The sequence below is a fragment of the Nycticebus coucang genome, chromosome 3, assembly GCF_027406575.1.
Source record: "Nycticebus coucang isolate mNycCou1 chromosome 3, mNycCou1.pri, whole genome shotgun sequence".
NCBI classification, from domain to species: Eukaryota; Metazoa; Chordata; class Mammalia; order Primates; family Lorisidae; genus Nycticebus; species Nycticebus coucang.
The window spans coordinates 67346037-67361407 of record NC_069782.1 but is presented as its reverse complement, the minus strand read 5'-3'; the positions used below and the strand labels follow the sequence as shown (position 1 = coordinate 67361407).

Below are 15371 nucleotides of genomic sequence, written 5' to 3'. Positions count from 1 at the left end.
TCAAAATATTTGTTTACTTATTTATTTTATTTTATTTTTCTTTCTTTCTTTTTTTTTTTTTAGAGACAGAGTCTCACTTTATCACCCTCGGTAGAGTGCTGTGGCATCACAGTTCACAGCAACCTCCAACTCCTGGGCTTAGGTGATTCTCTTGCCTCAGCTTCCAGAGTAACTGTGACCACAGGCGCCTGCCACAACGCCCGGCTAGGCTTTTTTGTTGCAGTTTGGCCGGGGCCAGGTTTGAACCCACCACCCTCAGTATATGGGGCCAGTGACCTACTCACTGAGCCACAGGCGCCGCCCTCTTTTTTTCTTTCTGTTTTTTTTTTTCCTTTTTTTCTGTCGAGACAGAGACAGAGTTCTACTCTGCCCTGAGCAGAGTGCAGTGGCATCGTAGCTCACTGCAACCTCAGAGTCAGGCTGCGGGCATCCTGCTGCCTCAGCCTCCAAAGCCGCTGGGATTACAGGTGCTTACTATGGCGCCCGGCTGGCTTTTTCGATTTTTTTCATGAGTCAGGGTCTCACTCTCACTCAGACAACTGTTGAATTCCTGAGGTCAAGCAATCGTCCCTCCTCAGCCTCCCACAGTGCTAGGATTACAGGCCACCATGCCCAGCATTTTTTGTTGTTGTTGTTTTGTTTGTTTGAGACAGAGTCTCAAGCTGTCGCCCTGGTAAGAGTGCTGTGGTGTCACAGCTCACAGCAACCTCAAATTCTTGGGCTTAAACAATTACCTTGCCTCAGCCTCCCAAGTACCCTGTTTCCCCGAAAATAAGACAGTGTCTTATTTTAAGGTGTGCTCCCAAAGATGCGCTAGGTCTTATTTTCAGAGGACGCCTTATCTTTCCTGTAAGTAGGTCTTATTTTCGGAGGATGTCTTATTTTCGGGGAAACAGGGTAGCTGGGACTACAGGCACCCACCACAATGCCCGGCTATGTTGTTGTTGTTGCAGTTGTCATTGTTGTTTTAGCTGGCCTGGCAGGGTTCAAACCTGCCAGCCTCAGTGTATGTGGCCAATGCTCTACATCAAAAAATTTAAAGAAATCAAACTGAGGCTGGGCTCAGGATGGTAGCTCATGCCTATAATCCCAGCACTTTAGTAGGCCAAAAGTCTGAGATCCTATCTCTACAGAAAATTTTTTTAAATTAGCCAAGTGCAGTGGTGTGTATCTGTAGCCCCAGGTACTCAGAAGGCTGAGGCAGGAGGATTATTTGAACCTGGGAGATTAAGGCTGCAGTGAGCTGTGATTGTGCCACTGCCCTCCAGTCTGGGACACAGGGTGAGACTCTGTCAGAATCACACTTCAGACAAATAAAATACTTTCTCTCCTCCAAAAAGTGGAAGCAACTCAAATGTCCTTCATGGACACATAGATCAACAAAATGTGGCATGTTCATATAATGAAATATTTTTCGCCCATAAAGAAGTAACAATACATACTACAATGTGAATGAGCTTTTAAAATCTGATGCTGAGTGAAAGAAGCCAGATATTTACATGAAATGTCTAGAATAAGTAAACCCCCACAGATTGGTGGCTGCCAGGGGCTGGAAGGAGGGGAAGGGGGAATGACTGCTTGGTGGGGAATGGAGCTTCCTTTTTAGGTAATAAAAATCTTCTGGAACTAGATAATTACGATGATTGCACAACATTGTGAATGTTACTAAATGCCTCTAATAGTAAATTTTGTTATGTGTGTTTTACCACAATCACAAAAAAATTTTTTTGAGACAGGGTCTTGCTTTGCTGCCCAGCTGGGAATATAGTGGCGTCATCACAGCTCACAGCGACCTCAAGCTCCCAGGCTCAAGCGATCCTCCTACCTCTGACTCCCAAGTAACTGGGACAACAGGCAGGCATCACCATGCCTGGCTAATTTTTCTTTTTTTCTTTTTTTTTTTTTTTTTTTGTAGAGCTAGAGTCTCACTCTTGCTCAGGTTGGTCTCAAACTCCTGACCTCAAGCAATCCTCCTACCTCAGCCTCCCATACTGCTAAGATTACAGGCATGAGCTTCAGTAATCTTGTTTTTAAAAAACAAAATGTTTTTTAAAAACATTTTTTACAGGCTTGGCGCCTGTGGCTCAAGTGGCTTAGATGCCAGCAACATACACCTGAGCTGGCGGGTTTGAATCCAGCCCGGCCCGCCAAACAACAATGATGGCTGCAACCAAAAAAAAAAAAAAAAATAGCCAGACATTGTGGCAGGTGCCTGTAGTCCCAGCTACTTGGGAGGCGGAGGCAGGAGAATCGCTTGAGCCCAGGAGTTAGAGGTTGCTGTGAGCTGTGATGCCATAGCACTCTACCCAGGGCAATAGCTTGAGGCTCTGTCTCAAAAAAAATAATAATATTTTTTCAGGAGGTGCCCGTAGCTCAGTGGGTGGGGCACTGGCCACACACACCACCCTGGCAGATTGGTACCGGGTGGGCCAACTAAACAACAATGACAACTGCAACAACAACAAAAAAAAGCCAGGCGTTGTGGCAGGCGTCGGTAGTCCCAGCTACTTGGGAGGCTGAGGCAAGAGAATCACTTAAACCAGCAGTTCTCAGCCTGTGGGTCACGACCTACAGGAACTGTATTAAAGGATTGCGGCATTAGGAAGGTTGAGAACCACTGGCTTAAGCCTAAGAGTTGGAGGTTGCTGTGAGCTGTGATGTCACGGCACTGTACCCAGGGCAACATAGTGAGACTCAAAAAAAAAAAAAGATGTTTTTTTCAGCTCGGTGCCCATAGCTCAGTGATTAGGGCGCCAGCCACATACACCCGGGCTGGCGGTTTGAACCCAGCCTGGGCCTGCTAAACAACAATGGCAACAACAACAACAACAAAAAGTAGCTTGGTGTTGTGGCAGGCACCTGTAGTCCCAGCTACTTGGGAGGCTGAGGCAAGAGAATCGCTTAAGCCCAAGAGTTTGAGGTTGCTGTGAACTGTGACGCCACAGCACTCTACCAAGGGTGACATAGTAAAACTGTCTCAAAAATTAAATAAATAAATAAAATAAAATGATTTTTTTCATCCTGTCATCACAAATACACCTTCAGAATCAACTGGAAAGCTAGATCTGATTTAAAACAGTTTGAATTCCTCGAAGTTTTTTTTAACTAGAATTTGGGGCAAAAGACCCCAGCCCTTTACCTGCCCCCTTTTTTCCCCTTACCTCCAGCTCTACCTAGCATAGCAAGGAGCCTTGTGTATATACCTATGTATACCCCATCCCAAACACCCAAGCTCTTTCCATATCCAACAGCTGCCCTTGGCCACCCAGAGTAGGATCTAGAAGAGAAAGTGCAGAATATAGTTGGGCACATTCCCTTAGTCCTACTGGGAGGGTCCCTCCTGGAATGTCCTCTAAAGTGTGAGGCATACAACAGCCACAGACCCTTCCTGTTATGGTTCAGATTGTAATTACACAGGGCTGTGATGAAGGAAGCACTAAGGACTTTAGGACATCAGAGGGACTTCTGGCTCAGCCTGGAGAGTAGATTATGACTTCCCCCAAGACTTTGTTTAAATGAAATATGAAGCCAGCTTTGAAAGGGGATGTTAGCCCTTTAAAAACAGAATGGGGGTGTAGAACAAGGACCCTCAAGATTTGGGTAGGAAATTCTTTAGCTCTTTCTAGTCACCTCACCCTTAACTATGGTGGCTCAAGTGGCTAAGGCGCCAGACACATACACCTGAGCTGGCAGGGTTGAATCCGGCCTGGCCCACCAAACAACAATGACAGCTGCAACCAAAAAATAGCCGGGCATTGTGGCAGGCACCTGTAGTCCCAGCTACTTGGGAGGCAGAGGCAGGAGAATCACTTGAGCCCAGGAGTTGGAGGTTGCTGTGAGCTATGATGCCACATCACTCTACCGAGGGCAACAGCTTGAGGCTCTGTCAAAAAAAAAAAAAAGCTTCTAGCAGTGGCCAGGGGTTATCACTTGACTGGATACTGCCATTTCATGGAAAAGAAAACTGAGGCCTAGAAAGCTGCGGCAGTTGCCCACAGTTCGCGAGGTTCCTCTACTGGTTTCATGGCACTCATCCTGTGGACTTCAGAAACCCCTGGCTGGATTCCCCCAGCCTTCTTCCTTCTCTCCTCACTCAAGAGCCAGGGTCCAATAAGGGAGAGTGTTATGCATAAGCATATCCACCATGTATGCTATGAACTGCTATTCTTATGTGGCTGACTTTTGAAAGGCAGTCAGATTCAAGATGATCAGAGGTGCCAGGTGGAGATGCCATCGTCTTGGGTGGGGAGGGAGGCGGTCACCAAATGGCCACACTCTGCAGCATTCCTGACCACGCATGTGAGAGTGTGTTTGTGGAGAGGCAGCCGGGTGCAGCAAGGAGGCCAGTGGCTGGTGAATAATTTATCAGGACAGCTGATAGTACCTCCCCAGAACTGCCTGCCACCCCTCAACCCCCCTCGCCTGCCCGCCTCATGCATGCCTCCCTCCCGCCTCCCTGGCCCAAACCAGATGGACCAGCTCTCCCAGTGCCCAGCCCACAGCCCCCCCTCTCCGGCCAGCCAAGTCACAGCCTGGGCACCTTCAGGCAGGCGGGTGGTGGGTCCTGAACTCGGAGACGAGAGTGGGCTTCTGGGCAGAGATGGCTCTGCAGAGCCAGGTGTGGTCACCGGCCACACCCATGTAAGTGTCTAGGGTCAGAGGGGCTGGTGGGCAGGGCCTGGGAGGGGATCACAGGGGATGCTGGCCTTGCCTGGGAGCCAAGAACCCCAGCTGGCCTCTCCTCAAAGGGACTGGGAGAGTGGAGAGGGTAAGCAGCCAACTCCACAGGCTCCTCAATGCCTTCCTTTCCCAGAGAGTCATGGAGTGGGGGGACATATGGACTCTCCCCTTGCTCACCTTCTTCTATGGGGATTTTCCATTGACATGCTGAGAACCCAGAGTCTAGCCTGGGGGTGGGGCTACCACTGGGGAAGGTCAGGGTCTCTCACTTCCACACTTTGCTTCTAGAATGACCCACTTAATGTGTGTCCAGAGTTGGAGGAAATGTCCAAGATCCAAGAGAAGTTAGACCTTTCTCACAAATGGAGAAAGACAATGGCAAAATCAAAATGATGACCTATATCATGAAATGGCCATCAACTATTTCTGGTGGCTACAAGCCATAGTCAGCTACATTCTTCTTACAGAGTCAGAGATAAACAGTATTGAATGGGGTATGTTGAGTATTTTAATATTTGAGGTATGTGGGCTTTTTAAAGTAACAAGGGTTATGGAGGTTTGTAGAGTTTTGGAAAAGGGGCTCCCCCCAACTAGGGACCCAATTCTGTTCTTCACCCTTCTGGGTCCCCCATTGCATTATTCACCAACTACACACCTGGTTGCCTAGCAATGGGAACCCGATCCCCCCTTCCCCCAGCAAGGAAGAGGCAGAGAGATTACATCTTGGGGGTAGGACAACAGAGAGAGGACTTCAACTGTCCCCCAGGGGCAAACCTATAAGCGGGGAGTCTGGGCTTCCTTTGGGATATCCTGCAAAGTGTGACTTCAGTTTTCTGTCCCAGCCAAAATCAAGGCCCCACTGCTGATCTCTGCCTTCCTAGCTGCCAAGGGGTTCTTGTTCTGAGCCCCCTTATATTTCCAGTATTTGGGATCCAAGAGCCTAAAGTTCTGATCCTGATTCCATAATCTTGGGTGTATCTTTTCACTACTTACCAGAACCTCAATTTCCCTATCCATAAAATGGGGAAAATACACTATTTACCTCCTAAGATCATTGGCAGAATTAAATGAGTTCCCATAGGCTAAGTATTTGAAACAGCACTTGGCACATGATAGGCTGATTTTGTTCTTAGCTGGAATGTTAACTCAGCAAAGAGTTAACTCTAGCTATCATGATCAGGGCAGAGGGTGAGGAGCAAAAATGGCCTTGGGAGCCCAGCAGAAAGCCCATGGGGCACTTAGAATGCTATATATTATAAATACTATTATGCACTCATGGTGTATCCACAGAAAGTCTGGGATTTCCTAGCTAGAGTTTGGGCTTAATAGAGTTAATGTTCAAATTAATAAATGTTTGAGGGCTTGCTCTATACCCACCAGTGTGGTGTGGCTCAGTGTCCAAGATGACAGGCAGATAGATACTGCCTTACAGATATTAGTCTGTGCAGTATAGTCAATATAGCAACATAGACAGAAGTTACCCTCCTCCTTTTTTTTGGAGACAGTGTCTCACTCTATCAACCTGGGCTAGAGTGCAGTGGCCCTATCATAGTTCACTGCAATCTCAAACTCCTGTGCTCAACAGAGTATTCAATGCACACCTGTAAGAAGGTTGATTCAACAATTAATACCCCCTAACCATCCTGCATATGTCATAGTCAGCCTTCCATGGAGAGCTAAAATGGGGCCAGGAGCCACTCTGGAGGCTGGGAAGCAGGAATGTTGAGGCAAATGGGTGAATTTCTGGTTAAACCTTAAACAGCAAGCCCCCCCTCCTCCCAGCTCAGAGTCCAGCTCTCAGTAGTGTGACCCAGTGACCCTTGCACCCAGAGAAAGGGGTTGGCAGTTGGAGGAAGCAGCTCTGGAGTTACCATGGCAATGATGGGATGGCCACTTCTCTCCTTAAACTCTCTCACTGCCCCCTCTCAGTGCTTAAGGGATCCTGGGTAGGAACAGAAGATCAGAGAGGGTGTGGAACTGGACACAGACAGAACATGGTAGGGGCCTGGCAGTATTCAAGAGTTTCTGTAGGTTGGATTGGGAATGGTTATTATAATTAATCATGGGAATTATTTAAATCATAATTAATAATAAATTATGGTGCTATTTTTGGAGCACTATGTCCTAAGCTTTTCCCTGTATGAATACTTTCTTGCAAGGGTCCTGGAAATTGGCTCGGCACTTGTAGCTCAAGCACCAGCCACATACACTAGAGCTGATGAGTTGGAATTCAGCCCCAGCCCACCAAACAACAATGGCAACCGCAACAAAAAATAGCCAGGCGCTGTGGCAGGCGCCTGTAGTACCAGCTACCTGGGACGCTGAGGCAAGAGAATCGCTTAAGCCCGAGAGTTTGAGGTTGCTGTGAGCTGTAACGCCAGGGCACTCACTCTACCCAGTGTGACAACTTGAGACTCTATTTCAAAAAGAAAAGGGTCCTGGAAAGTGGGAGGGGTTGTCAAGCTATTCCTGCCCATTTTAAAGATGAGGAAATTGAGGCTGAGATAGATAACCTAGCAAGGTCTTAGTCTCAACCAATCATGGTCTCTGTTCACTGTGCTCTCCCTTGACTCCTCCTAGGTGGAAAGGGAAACCACAGGCAAAGAACGGGGATCTAGGCTCTTTCCAAGATGCTCAAGTTCAAGAGATAGACTTGGCCCAGTGAGGTGGCTCACTCCTATAAGACCAGCACTTTGGTGAGGCCGAGGTGGTAGGATCATTTGAAGCCAGGAGTTCAAGACCAGTCTGGGCAAGGTAGAGAGACCATGCTTCTAAAAAAAAAAAAAAAATGGTCTTCTGAGATTTGGGGGCCCTTCAGAGTGCCTTCCGTCTCCAGTCCATGCCTTCTCCCCACAGGCCCATGGCGGAGAGCTCCCTCTACCGGCAGCGACTAGAAGTCATCGCGGTAAGCGAAGGGCTCACAGAGCTCTCTGCCCTGCGTTCTAGCACCCCCAAACTTTCCCCCAAGCTCCCTCCTGGTCTCCTAGCACTGTGAAGGGTGTAGAGAGCGCCCTCAGCTCCAGCCCTGTGCAGGACGCCCCACCTAAGTCCCCAGCCCCTCTGCTCTGCATCTCCCCTGCCACCATCAGAATGGTGGGGCTGCCAAAACCTCCATCATCTGATGTCCAAATCCTAAACCCCAAACGCTCCATGTCTCAGCTCCTTCTCTCAGACCGATATTTGCCAGACCCCCACCTCTCAAATCTCCGTTTGGGGACTCCATTCTTAGAGTCCGTCCTACGGGACCTCCAACTCTCTGACCAGCTTTCTAGCTCTCCATCCCTCTGATCCGATTTTTGTCTGTCATCCTTCTGCCCTCCATCTCTGAAGCTTATATTTTTGCACCCCAGTTCCGCACTCTTATCTCTCTGACCTCCCCATCTCACCCACCCTCCTCTCTGCACTTCATCTCTTTGCACTCCAATTTTCTGAACCCCACTTCTGCTCCCATCTCTCTGACCTCCCCATCGCACCTACCCTCATTTCTCTGGACCCCATCTCTACACCAGTCTTTCTAAACGCCCAAGTCTGCTCTCCCCTGACTCCTCCTCCGCCTTTTAGGTCCCCATCTCACTAGCATCATCTCTTCGATCCCCGAATCTGAACCCCATTATCTTGAATCCCGCACGGCGCTGATCCTCCTCCAAATCTACATCCCAAGGCCCCAACCCTCAGCATCCCGTGTCCACAGACCCCCATTGGGCGCAGGCTAGGCCTCCGCAGCGTCCCGGGCGCGGCCGGCCCCACCCTCGCCCCGCCCTGTCCGCCCGGCCGCTGAGTCAGCGCCTCCGCAGCGCCCCCTGTGCCTACCTGCGCTTGGCTGCCCCCTCCCGGCTCGCAGCCCCAGGAACCCCGGGGAGCCCCCGAGGAGGAGGGAGGGAGGGAGAAAAGAGGGAGGAGGGTGGAGGAGGCCGCGCCCAGCAGGCGGTCAGTTCTGGGTCTTCGGTACAGGAGAAGCGGCGGCTGCAGGAGGAGATCCGTGCGGCGCGCCGAGAGCTGGAGGAGGAGAAACTCCGCGTGGAACGGCTTAAGGTTGGGGGCGGGGGGGGGGCTCCTGGCCAGACTGGAGAATGAATGAAGTAGGGGTGTCTGGGCGAGTTGGCTTGGGAAATGATAGGAGCCTCTGTCCAATTTGAGGGGGTTAATTGGGGGCGTTGGCCCCAGCTTTGGGGTAGGGGGTGTCTCTTCCATCCTGAGAGGGGATGAAATGGGGTGGTAAAGGAGACATTTGTTCCACCTAGGGAAGAGGATGGGACAGTGTTGGGAGGTGTTTGTCAATTTGGGGAAGATGGGAGGAGCAGAAAGTGAGGTTCATTGATTTCACCTTTGGGAGTTTGTTCCCTGTTGGAAGGGTTGTGTGGGTAAGGTGGTGTCTGCCCCAGCCAGGGAGGGTTGAGGTGATTGTTGGGTGTGTGTTCCAGCTTGGGGACTATGGGCTGGCAGAAGGGTGTCTGTCCTGCCTGGCAGGGTAGGGGAGTACTGTGGGCATGCATTCCAGGCTAATGTATGTCCCATCTGGGTGGCTGTGGGGAATCTGCCTAGCCTGCAGGGGTCCCAGCCCTGGCTCCCTTCTCATCCCCAGCGGAAGTCTCTCCGAGAACGTTGGCTAATGGACCAGGAAGCTGAAGGGCCAGAGTGGCCCAAGGACCCCACCTCAAAGGAGCCCCAGTCACCAGAAGACCAGGCTCAGGCCCGAATCCAGAATTTGGAAGACAGCTTGTTCACGTGAGTAGAGCCCTGTTAGCTCTGCCCCAGTCCCACTAGACCAGGACTCTTGAGTGTACTCTGGGAAAGTGGCAAATTGAGTCTGGTTGGGGGCCTGGCTCTTAGAAGTCTCCTCTCTTCTCCAGACTCCAGTCCCAGCTACAGCTATTGCAAAGTGCATCCACAGGTGCCCAGCACAAGCCCTCCAGCAGGCCCAGCTGGCGCAGACAGGTGAGGGGCCTGGGGCTGGGATGGGGGACGTGGCCCAAAGCCCCCAAAACAGGATATAGAAAGAACATAGGTGCTGTTCTCTCTAAGCATATCTTGGCCACTAGGTCTTCATTTGAATTCACCTTTTTCTCTGTGATCTTGGGCAAGTCGATATTCCTTCCCAAGCCTCAGTTTACCCATCTCTAAAATAAGAATGACAACAGTGATACCTGGAAAAGCCCTTGGGAGGGCCTGTGAGATCATAGCTTAGCACCAGTAATCAGTGTGAGGAAAATTTTGATATATATGGTCCCATGAATAATGCAGTCAGAAAATATGGGCAGGTGGCCTTGGGATTAGGCCTGGAAAGAGTCCCCATGAGACACTCAGGTGACTGTATCCATATGTTTTTTGTTTTGTTTGAGATAGAGTCTTGTTCTGTCACCTGGCTAGAGTGCATTGACATCATCAGAGCTCCCTGCAACCTCAATTCCTGGGCTCAGGCAATCTACCTGCCTCACCCTCCTCAGTAGGTGGAGCTACGGACATATATATCACCATGTCTGGCTAATTTTTTCTTTTTTTTTTTTTTTAGAGATAGTTTCTCGCTATGTTTCCCAGGCTAGTCTTGAACTCCTTCCTGGCCTGTAGTAATCCTCCCACCTTGGCCTCCCAGAGTGCTAGGATTATAGGCATGGGCCACCAGACCCAACCACATAGGTTTTTGTTTTTCATTTTGGTAGCACCTTTATTAAGCTATATAATCCACATGCCATATAACACACATACTTTTTAAAACAGAACACTCCACATTGAAAACTTATGCTTTGGGTTTACTTTGACCTCCAAAGATCTGGAGATATGCAGTTCTGGTTGCAGTGAAGTGCGGGACTTTTTTTTTTTTTTTGAGACAGTCTCACTTTGTTGTCCTCAGTAGAGCGCTGTGATATCACAGCTCACAGCAACCTCCAGCTCTTGGGCTCAGGCGATTTTCTTGCCTCAACCTCCTGAGTAGTTGGGATTACAGGTGCCCGCCACAACATCTGGCTATTTTTTTGTTGTTGTTGCAGTTTGGCCAGGGCCGGGTTTGAACCTGCCACCCCTGGTATATGGGGCCGACGCCCCACTGACTGAGCCACAGTTGCCACGCCACCCGAAGTGCGGGACTTTTATAGTCTTCATCTCTCTCTGGTGTCTTACCTTAGCTCTCAAAAGCCTTTTGGGTGACAGAAAGGGAAAAGAGATCCTTTAATTGGTGTGGGAAGCACTTATTTGGTTTTAGTATAAACTAGGAGTTCTTTGCTAGAGATAAGCCAGGTGTAGTTCCTGGCACCAGGGAGTTCAAAGTCTGGCAGAAGAGATGGGGTACAAAGAGTCTTTGAGAGACTGGGCATGCACCTGAGTCCTAGTTACTCAGGAGGCTGAGGCAGGAGGATCACTTGATCCTGGGAGATTACAGTGAGTTGTGATGGTGACAATGCACTGTAGACCAAGCAACAGAGCAAGACCCTCTCACAAAACAAACAAACAAACAAACAAACAAAAAAACCCTCTAAATGCACCCACAGAAAAACCATCTTTGGAGAGAGGAACCCAGGGTGTGGAGATAGCCAAGAAGCATCTGAGTGAGGTTAGGAGTTCAGGGAAGAATTGCCTGGAGGCAGTAATATCCAAGTTGAATCTAGTGGGAACCAGACAATAGCAGAAAAGACCTTCCAGGCAAATGAAATAGCTGGTGCAAAGGCCTGGAGGCTGGAAAGAGGAAGATAGATTCAAAAAACTGGGAGATCGATGGGGCTTGGCCTCCGGCCCTTAGAGCTGTCCCCAGCTCCTCTTCATAGTCCATCTTTTTCCTCTGGCTCCCGTTTTCAGTCTAGTCACATATCCCTTTTCTATACCTTAAGCTTGCCTAGTTCACTGCAGCCCTAGGGCCTTTGCACTTGTTCCCTCTGCCTGAAATGCTCTTACCCATCTCTTGACTTACAGCTGGCTCCCATTATTCTTCAGGTCTCTGTTCAATGTCACCACTTCTAAGAGACTCTCTCACTTCTTATAGTTAAAGGAGGTACCTTATCACCTCCCAAGCACTAGTGCTATAGTTCCTTAGCTTGGTTTTTCCCCCCTCCATGGCCCTTCTCACTTGCTGACATTGTATGTTTGTTTGTGTTTATATTTATTGGAATTTAAGTTTCAATAGCAAAAGGCTTAAGTGTCCCTTGGCCATGATAACCTCAGTAGCTGGCAGAATAGCTAATACAGAGATCTTGGCTACATGAACACAGTACTAATTAAGCACCTACTGTGTGCAAGGCTCTAGGGCAGAGGAAGATAAGATAGGTGAGGAAGGCCCTTGCGGTGGTTCATGCCTGTAATCCTAGCACTCTGAGAGGCCAAGGTGGGTGGACTGCTTGAGTCATGAGTTCGAGACAAGCCTGAGCAAAAGCGAGACCCCATCTCTACTAAAAATAGAAAAACTGAGGCAAGAGGATTGCTTGAGCCCAAGAGTTGGAGGTTGCTGTGAACTATGATGCCACAGCACTCTATGCAGAGCGACAGCTTGAGACTCTGTCTAAAAAACAAAAAAAAAAGAAAAAAAGACAAGTGAGGAAGACTGAGGTGCAATACAGAGTTTGGTCCTGAAGGTAATGGGGAGAGACTGAGGAAGTCTGAGAAGGGAGTGAGGTCCCAGTATGCAGGGAGGCTAAGAGTGGGGATGAGGGCTGGTCTGATCTTGTCTCTGCCATCCCTGCAGGGTCACCGTCCTCTCTCCCAGTCCACTGTTGAGGCAGGTCCTGAAGGTGAGTATTGGGGTCAGGTTACCCCAAAAGAGAGTGACCCAAGAAGAGCGAGGATGGGTGGGCTCTTGGTCCTTCCTCACCCTCCCTTCCTGTCTTTCCTTTCTTTTCCTTCCCTGACTCCCCTAGGCCAGACCGATCTGGATAAGAGAGCCTCCTTGCCTGTGGGACCAGTGGGCATATCCCCAGAGTGCCCCTCTGAGTCCAAAGAGGGGGCTATAGGGGTTCTGCCAGCCCTAAGGCAGGTCTCTGGAGCACAAGGGGCCTCCCCAGAAGCCAATGGCCCCTGCCCTGGACTCAGCCCCACTCCTGAGCAGGAGCTGAGTCAAGGATCGGTGGCAGGCACTGGGCGGTTGGGCGAGGCCAATGGAGGGGGCGTGGTCAAGGTGGTGTGGGAGGCCTTGAGAGTTTCATACGAGGACTGCCGCAAGGTAGCCACCGGCCCTGAGCTGGAGGCTAAGGTGGAGGAGGTGGTACTTGAAGCCATAGGGAACAGGCAGGGGGTCAACAGGCCAGAACTCCCAGCCTGGGTGAAGGAGGACAGGGGCATAGTGGAGGTGGTCTGGGAGGGGATGGGAGGCAGCGACCCGGAGGCCACGGGACAGAAGGGCGGGGGCCCGGAGACAGCGGTACAGACCAGCTCCCCCAGGCTGTCAGAGAGATTAGAGGGAGAAGCTTCCAGAATTGGGGAAGGTGCTCCCAGGAGCAGCCCTGAAGGGAATGGGCAGGGGGGTTCTGGGGGAGAGGAGGGGTCCTTCATCTGGGTGGAGAGAGTGACCCTCAACGAGGAATGGGAGGAGCTGCTGGTAGAGGGGTTGGAAGGGCCCTTGGTGACTAGGAGGAAGGGAGGGGAAGGTCCTTTAGGGGCGGGGAGGGGAGGAAGTGCAGAAAACTGGGAGGTGGAGAAGAGAATAGCAGAAGAATCCCTAGGAAGAGGGAAGAAAGGAAGTGAGGAGAAGCTGGGGCCAGAGGGGGATGGGGTGGAGACATCCCTGGTGGCAGAGAAGAAAGGAAATGAGGAGTTATTTGAGCCTGAGAGCAGAGGAGGCGAGGAAAAGCTGGGGACAGAGAGAGAAGTAGAGGAGCCATTGGGAGTAGAGAGAAGTGAAGGTGAGAGACTTTTGAGGGCACAGAAGGAAAGAAGTGAGGAAAAGATAGGGGTGAAGAAGAAAACAGAGGAACCTTTGGGAGGAGAGAAGGAAGGTGAAGAAAAGCTACAGGCAACTGAGGAGCCATTGATGACAGAGAGAAAGGGAGGTGAGGAGCCATCAGGAGCAGAAAGAAAAGGTGAGGAAGCCTTGGAGGCAGAGAGAAAAGGAGGTGAGGAAGCCTTGGAGGCAGAGAGAAAAGGAGGTGAGGAAGCCTTGGAGGCAGAGAGAAAAGGAAGTGAGGAGCCATCAGGCTCAGAGAGAAAAGGAAGTGAGGAAGCCTTGGAGGCAGAGAGAAAAGGAAGTGAGGAGCCATCAGGCTCAGAGAGAAAAGGAAGTGAGGAAGCCTTGGAGGCAGAGAGAAAAGGAAGTGAGGAGCCATCAGGCTCAGAGAGAAAAGGAAGTGAGGAAGCCTTGGAGGCAGAGAGAAAAGGAAGTGAGGAGCCATCAGGCTCAGAGAGAAAAGGAAGTGAGGAAGCCTTGGAGGCAGAGAGCAAAGGAGGTAAGGAACCATTAGAGGTAGAGAAGACCCAAGGGGCTGAGGAAGATCTGAGTCCAGAAGAGCAGAAAGAGTCCAGGGAAAGAACTGAATCCCAGGCAAAGAAGGTGAGCAAGGCAGGGACTCCTTTGGGGGATAATGAGGAGCTAAGACCAGAGGAGGAAGGACTACAGCTCCAGGAGAAGCAAGAAGGCTCCCTGGAGGAGGAAGCAGTGAAGCCCCAAACCACTATTGAGAGCCAGGGCCTCTCGGGGGATGCCACATCCCTCTTGGTACACACCTCAGCCCCAGAGCAGCCTGCCGAGTGCCAGCCACTGCTTCAGGGGCAGGGGTCCAGCACCAACCCCAGTGCCCATGCCGTGCCCACCTATGCACCTGCCCAGCGGCCTGAGCCATCTGTCCCCACTGAGGGTGAAGAGGTGAGCAGCCCTAAACAAAAGACGTGCCAGTGTTGTGTGGTCATGTGAGCCCATGTGCCTCTCCACCCCATGCCTAGCCCCTCTCACAGCTACCTCAGCAGAGGGTCCCAAGAGCAGACAGGGCACCATGGGACTGGCTGTGGCACCTGGGAGTCAGCTGGCCTGCATGTCCACCTATGCCTGGGCTTCCGGACCCTTGCCCACTGCCTGTGACCCTGGCCCCCTTCTGCAATGAAACCTTTATACTTATACTTGAAAATAAAATGTGAAAGCACTCGGACTACTTGAATGTGAGTGTTGTTGGCATAGAATCACCTCATCCTCTCCTGGTGGGTAAATGAGGAGGATCAGTGAGAGTATAGTGCTAGAACAAAAAGACCTCAATCTACAGTAGCTATAAAAACAGAGAAGTTTATTTCTCTCCGTGGCTCTGATCTGTGTGGTCATTCAGGGATTCAAGTTCCTTTCCATGTCTTGCCCCGCCCACCCCTTGGATATGGCTAAAGCTGGATCACAAGGACGTTATGTTCCAGCTCATAGGGAAGGAAAGAGTGCAGAGGAGCTCCTACCCAGTGTTTTAAAGGCCCACTCAAGCCCAGTGTTGTCACATGTGACTCTCCCATGTTACATTGTCAAGAACTCAGTCCATGGCTACTCTAGCTGCAAGGGAGGCTGAAGTGGTGTCCAGATGCATAGTTTTTGTCTTTTTTTTAGACAGAGTCTCAAGCTGTCGCTCTTTGTAGAGTGCTGTGGTGTCACAGCTCACAGCAACCTCAAACTCTTGGGCTTAAGCAGTTCTCTTGCCTCAGCCTTCCAAGTAGCTGGAACTACAGGTGCCCACCACAACGCCTGGCTATTTTTTTGTTGTTATTGTTGAAGTTGTCATTGTTTTTAGCTGGCCCGGGCAGGGTTTGAA

At 50.5% G+C, this 15371-nt stretch overlaps 1 protein-coding gene across 2 annotated transcripts; it reads left to right on the top strand.

The window, feature by feature from the left end:
• The first annotated feature begins 4463 nt into the window (after positions 1–4463).
• On the top strand, positions 4464–14732 carry PALM3 (paralemmin 3). Of its 2 annotated transcripts, XM_053586705.1 has the most exons (7): positions 4466–4641; positions 7537–7585; positions 8632–8712; positions 9263–9405; positions 9531–9615; positions 12347–12392; positions 12519–14732. In XM_053586705.1, exons 1-7 carry the CDS (start codon positions 4601–4603, stop codon positions 14501–14503), a joined length of 2430 nt encoding a protein of 809 aa, XP_053442680.1. In that variant the 5' UTR covers positions 4466–4600; the 3' UTR covers positions 14504–14732. The 2 variants fall into 2 exon arrangements, with proteins under 2 accessions (XP_053442679.1, XP_053442680.1); XM_053586704.1 differs by having other exon boundaries at positions 4464–4641; positions 12347–14732.
• The last annotated feature ends 639 nt before the right edge of the window (positions 14733–15371 follow it).

Coding starts and splice junctions, on each gene's coding strand:
- PALM3 (XM_053586704.1), top strand. CDS start 4,601: ATGGCTCTGCAGAGCCAGGTGTGGTCACCGGCCACACCCAT. Junction 4,642..7,536: donor TGGTCACCGGCCACACCCAT/GTAAGTGTCTAG, acceptor TTCTCCCCACAG/GCCCATGGCGGAGAGCTCCC. Junction 7,586..8,631: donor AGCGACTAGAAGTCATCGCG/GTAAGCGAAGGG, acceptor TCTTCGGTACAG/GAGAAGCGGCGGCTGCAGGA.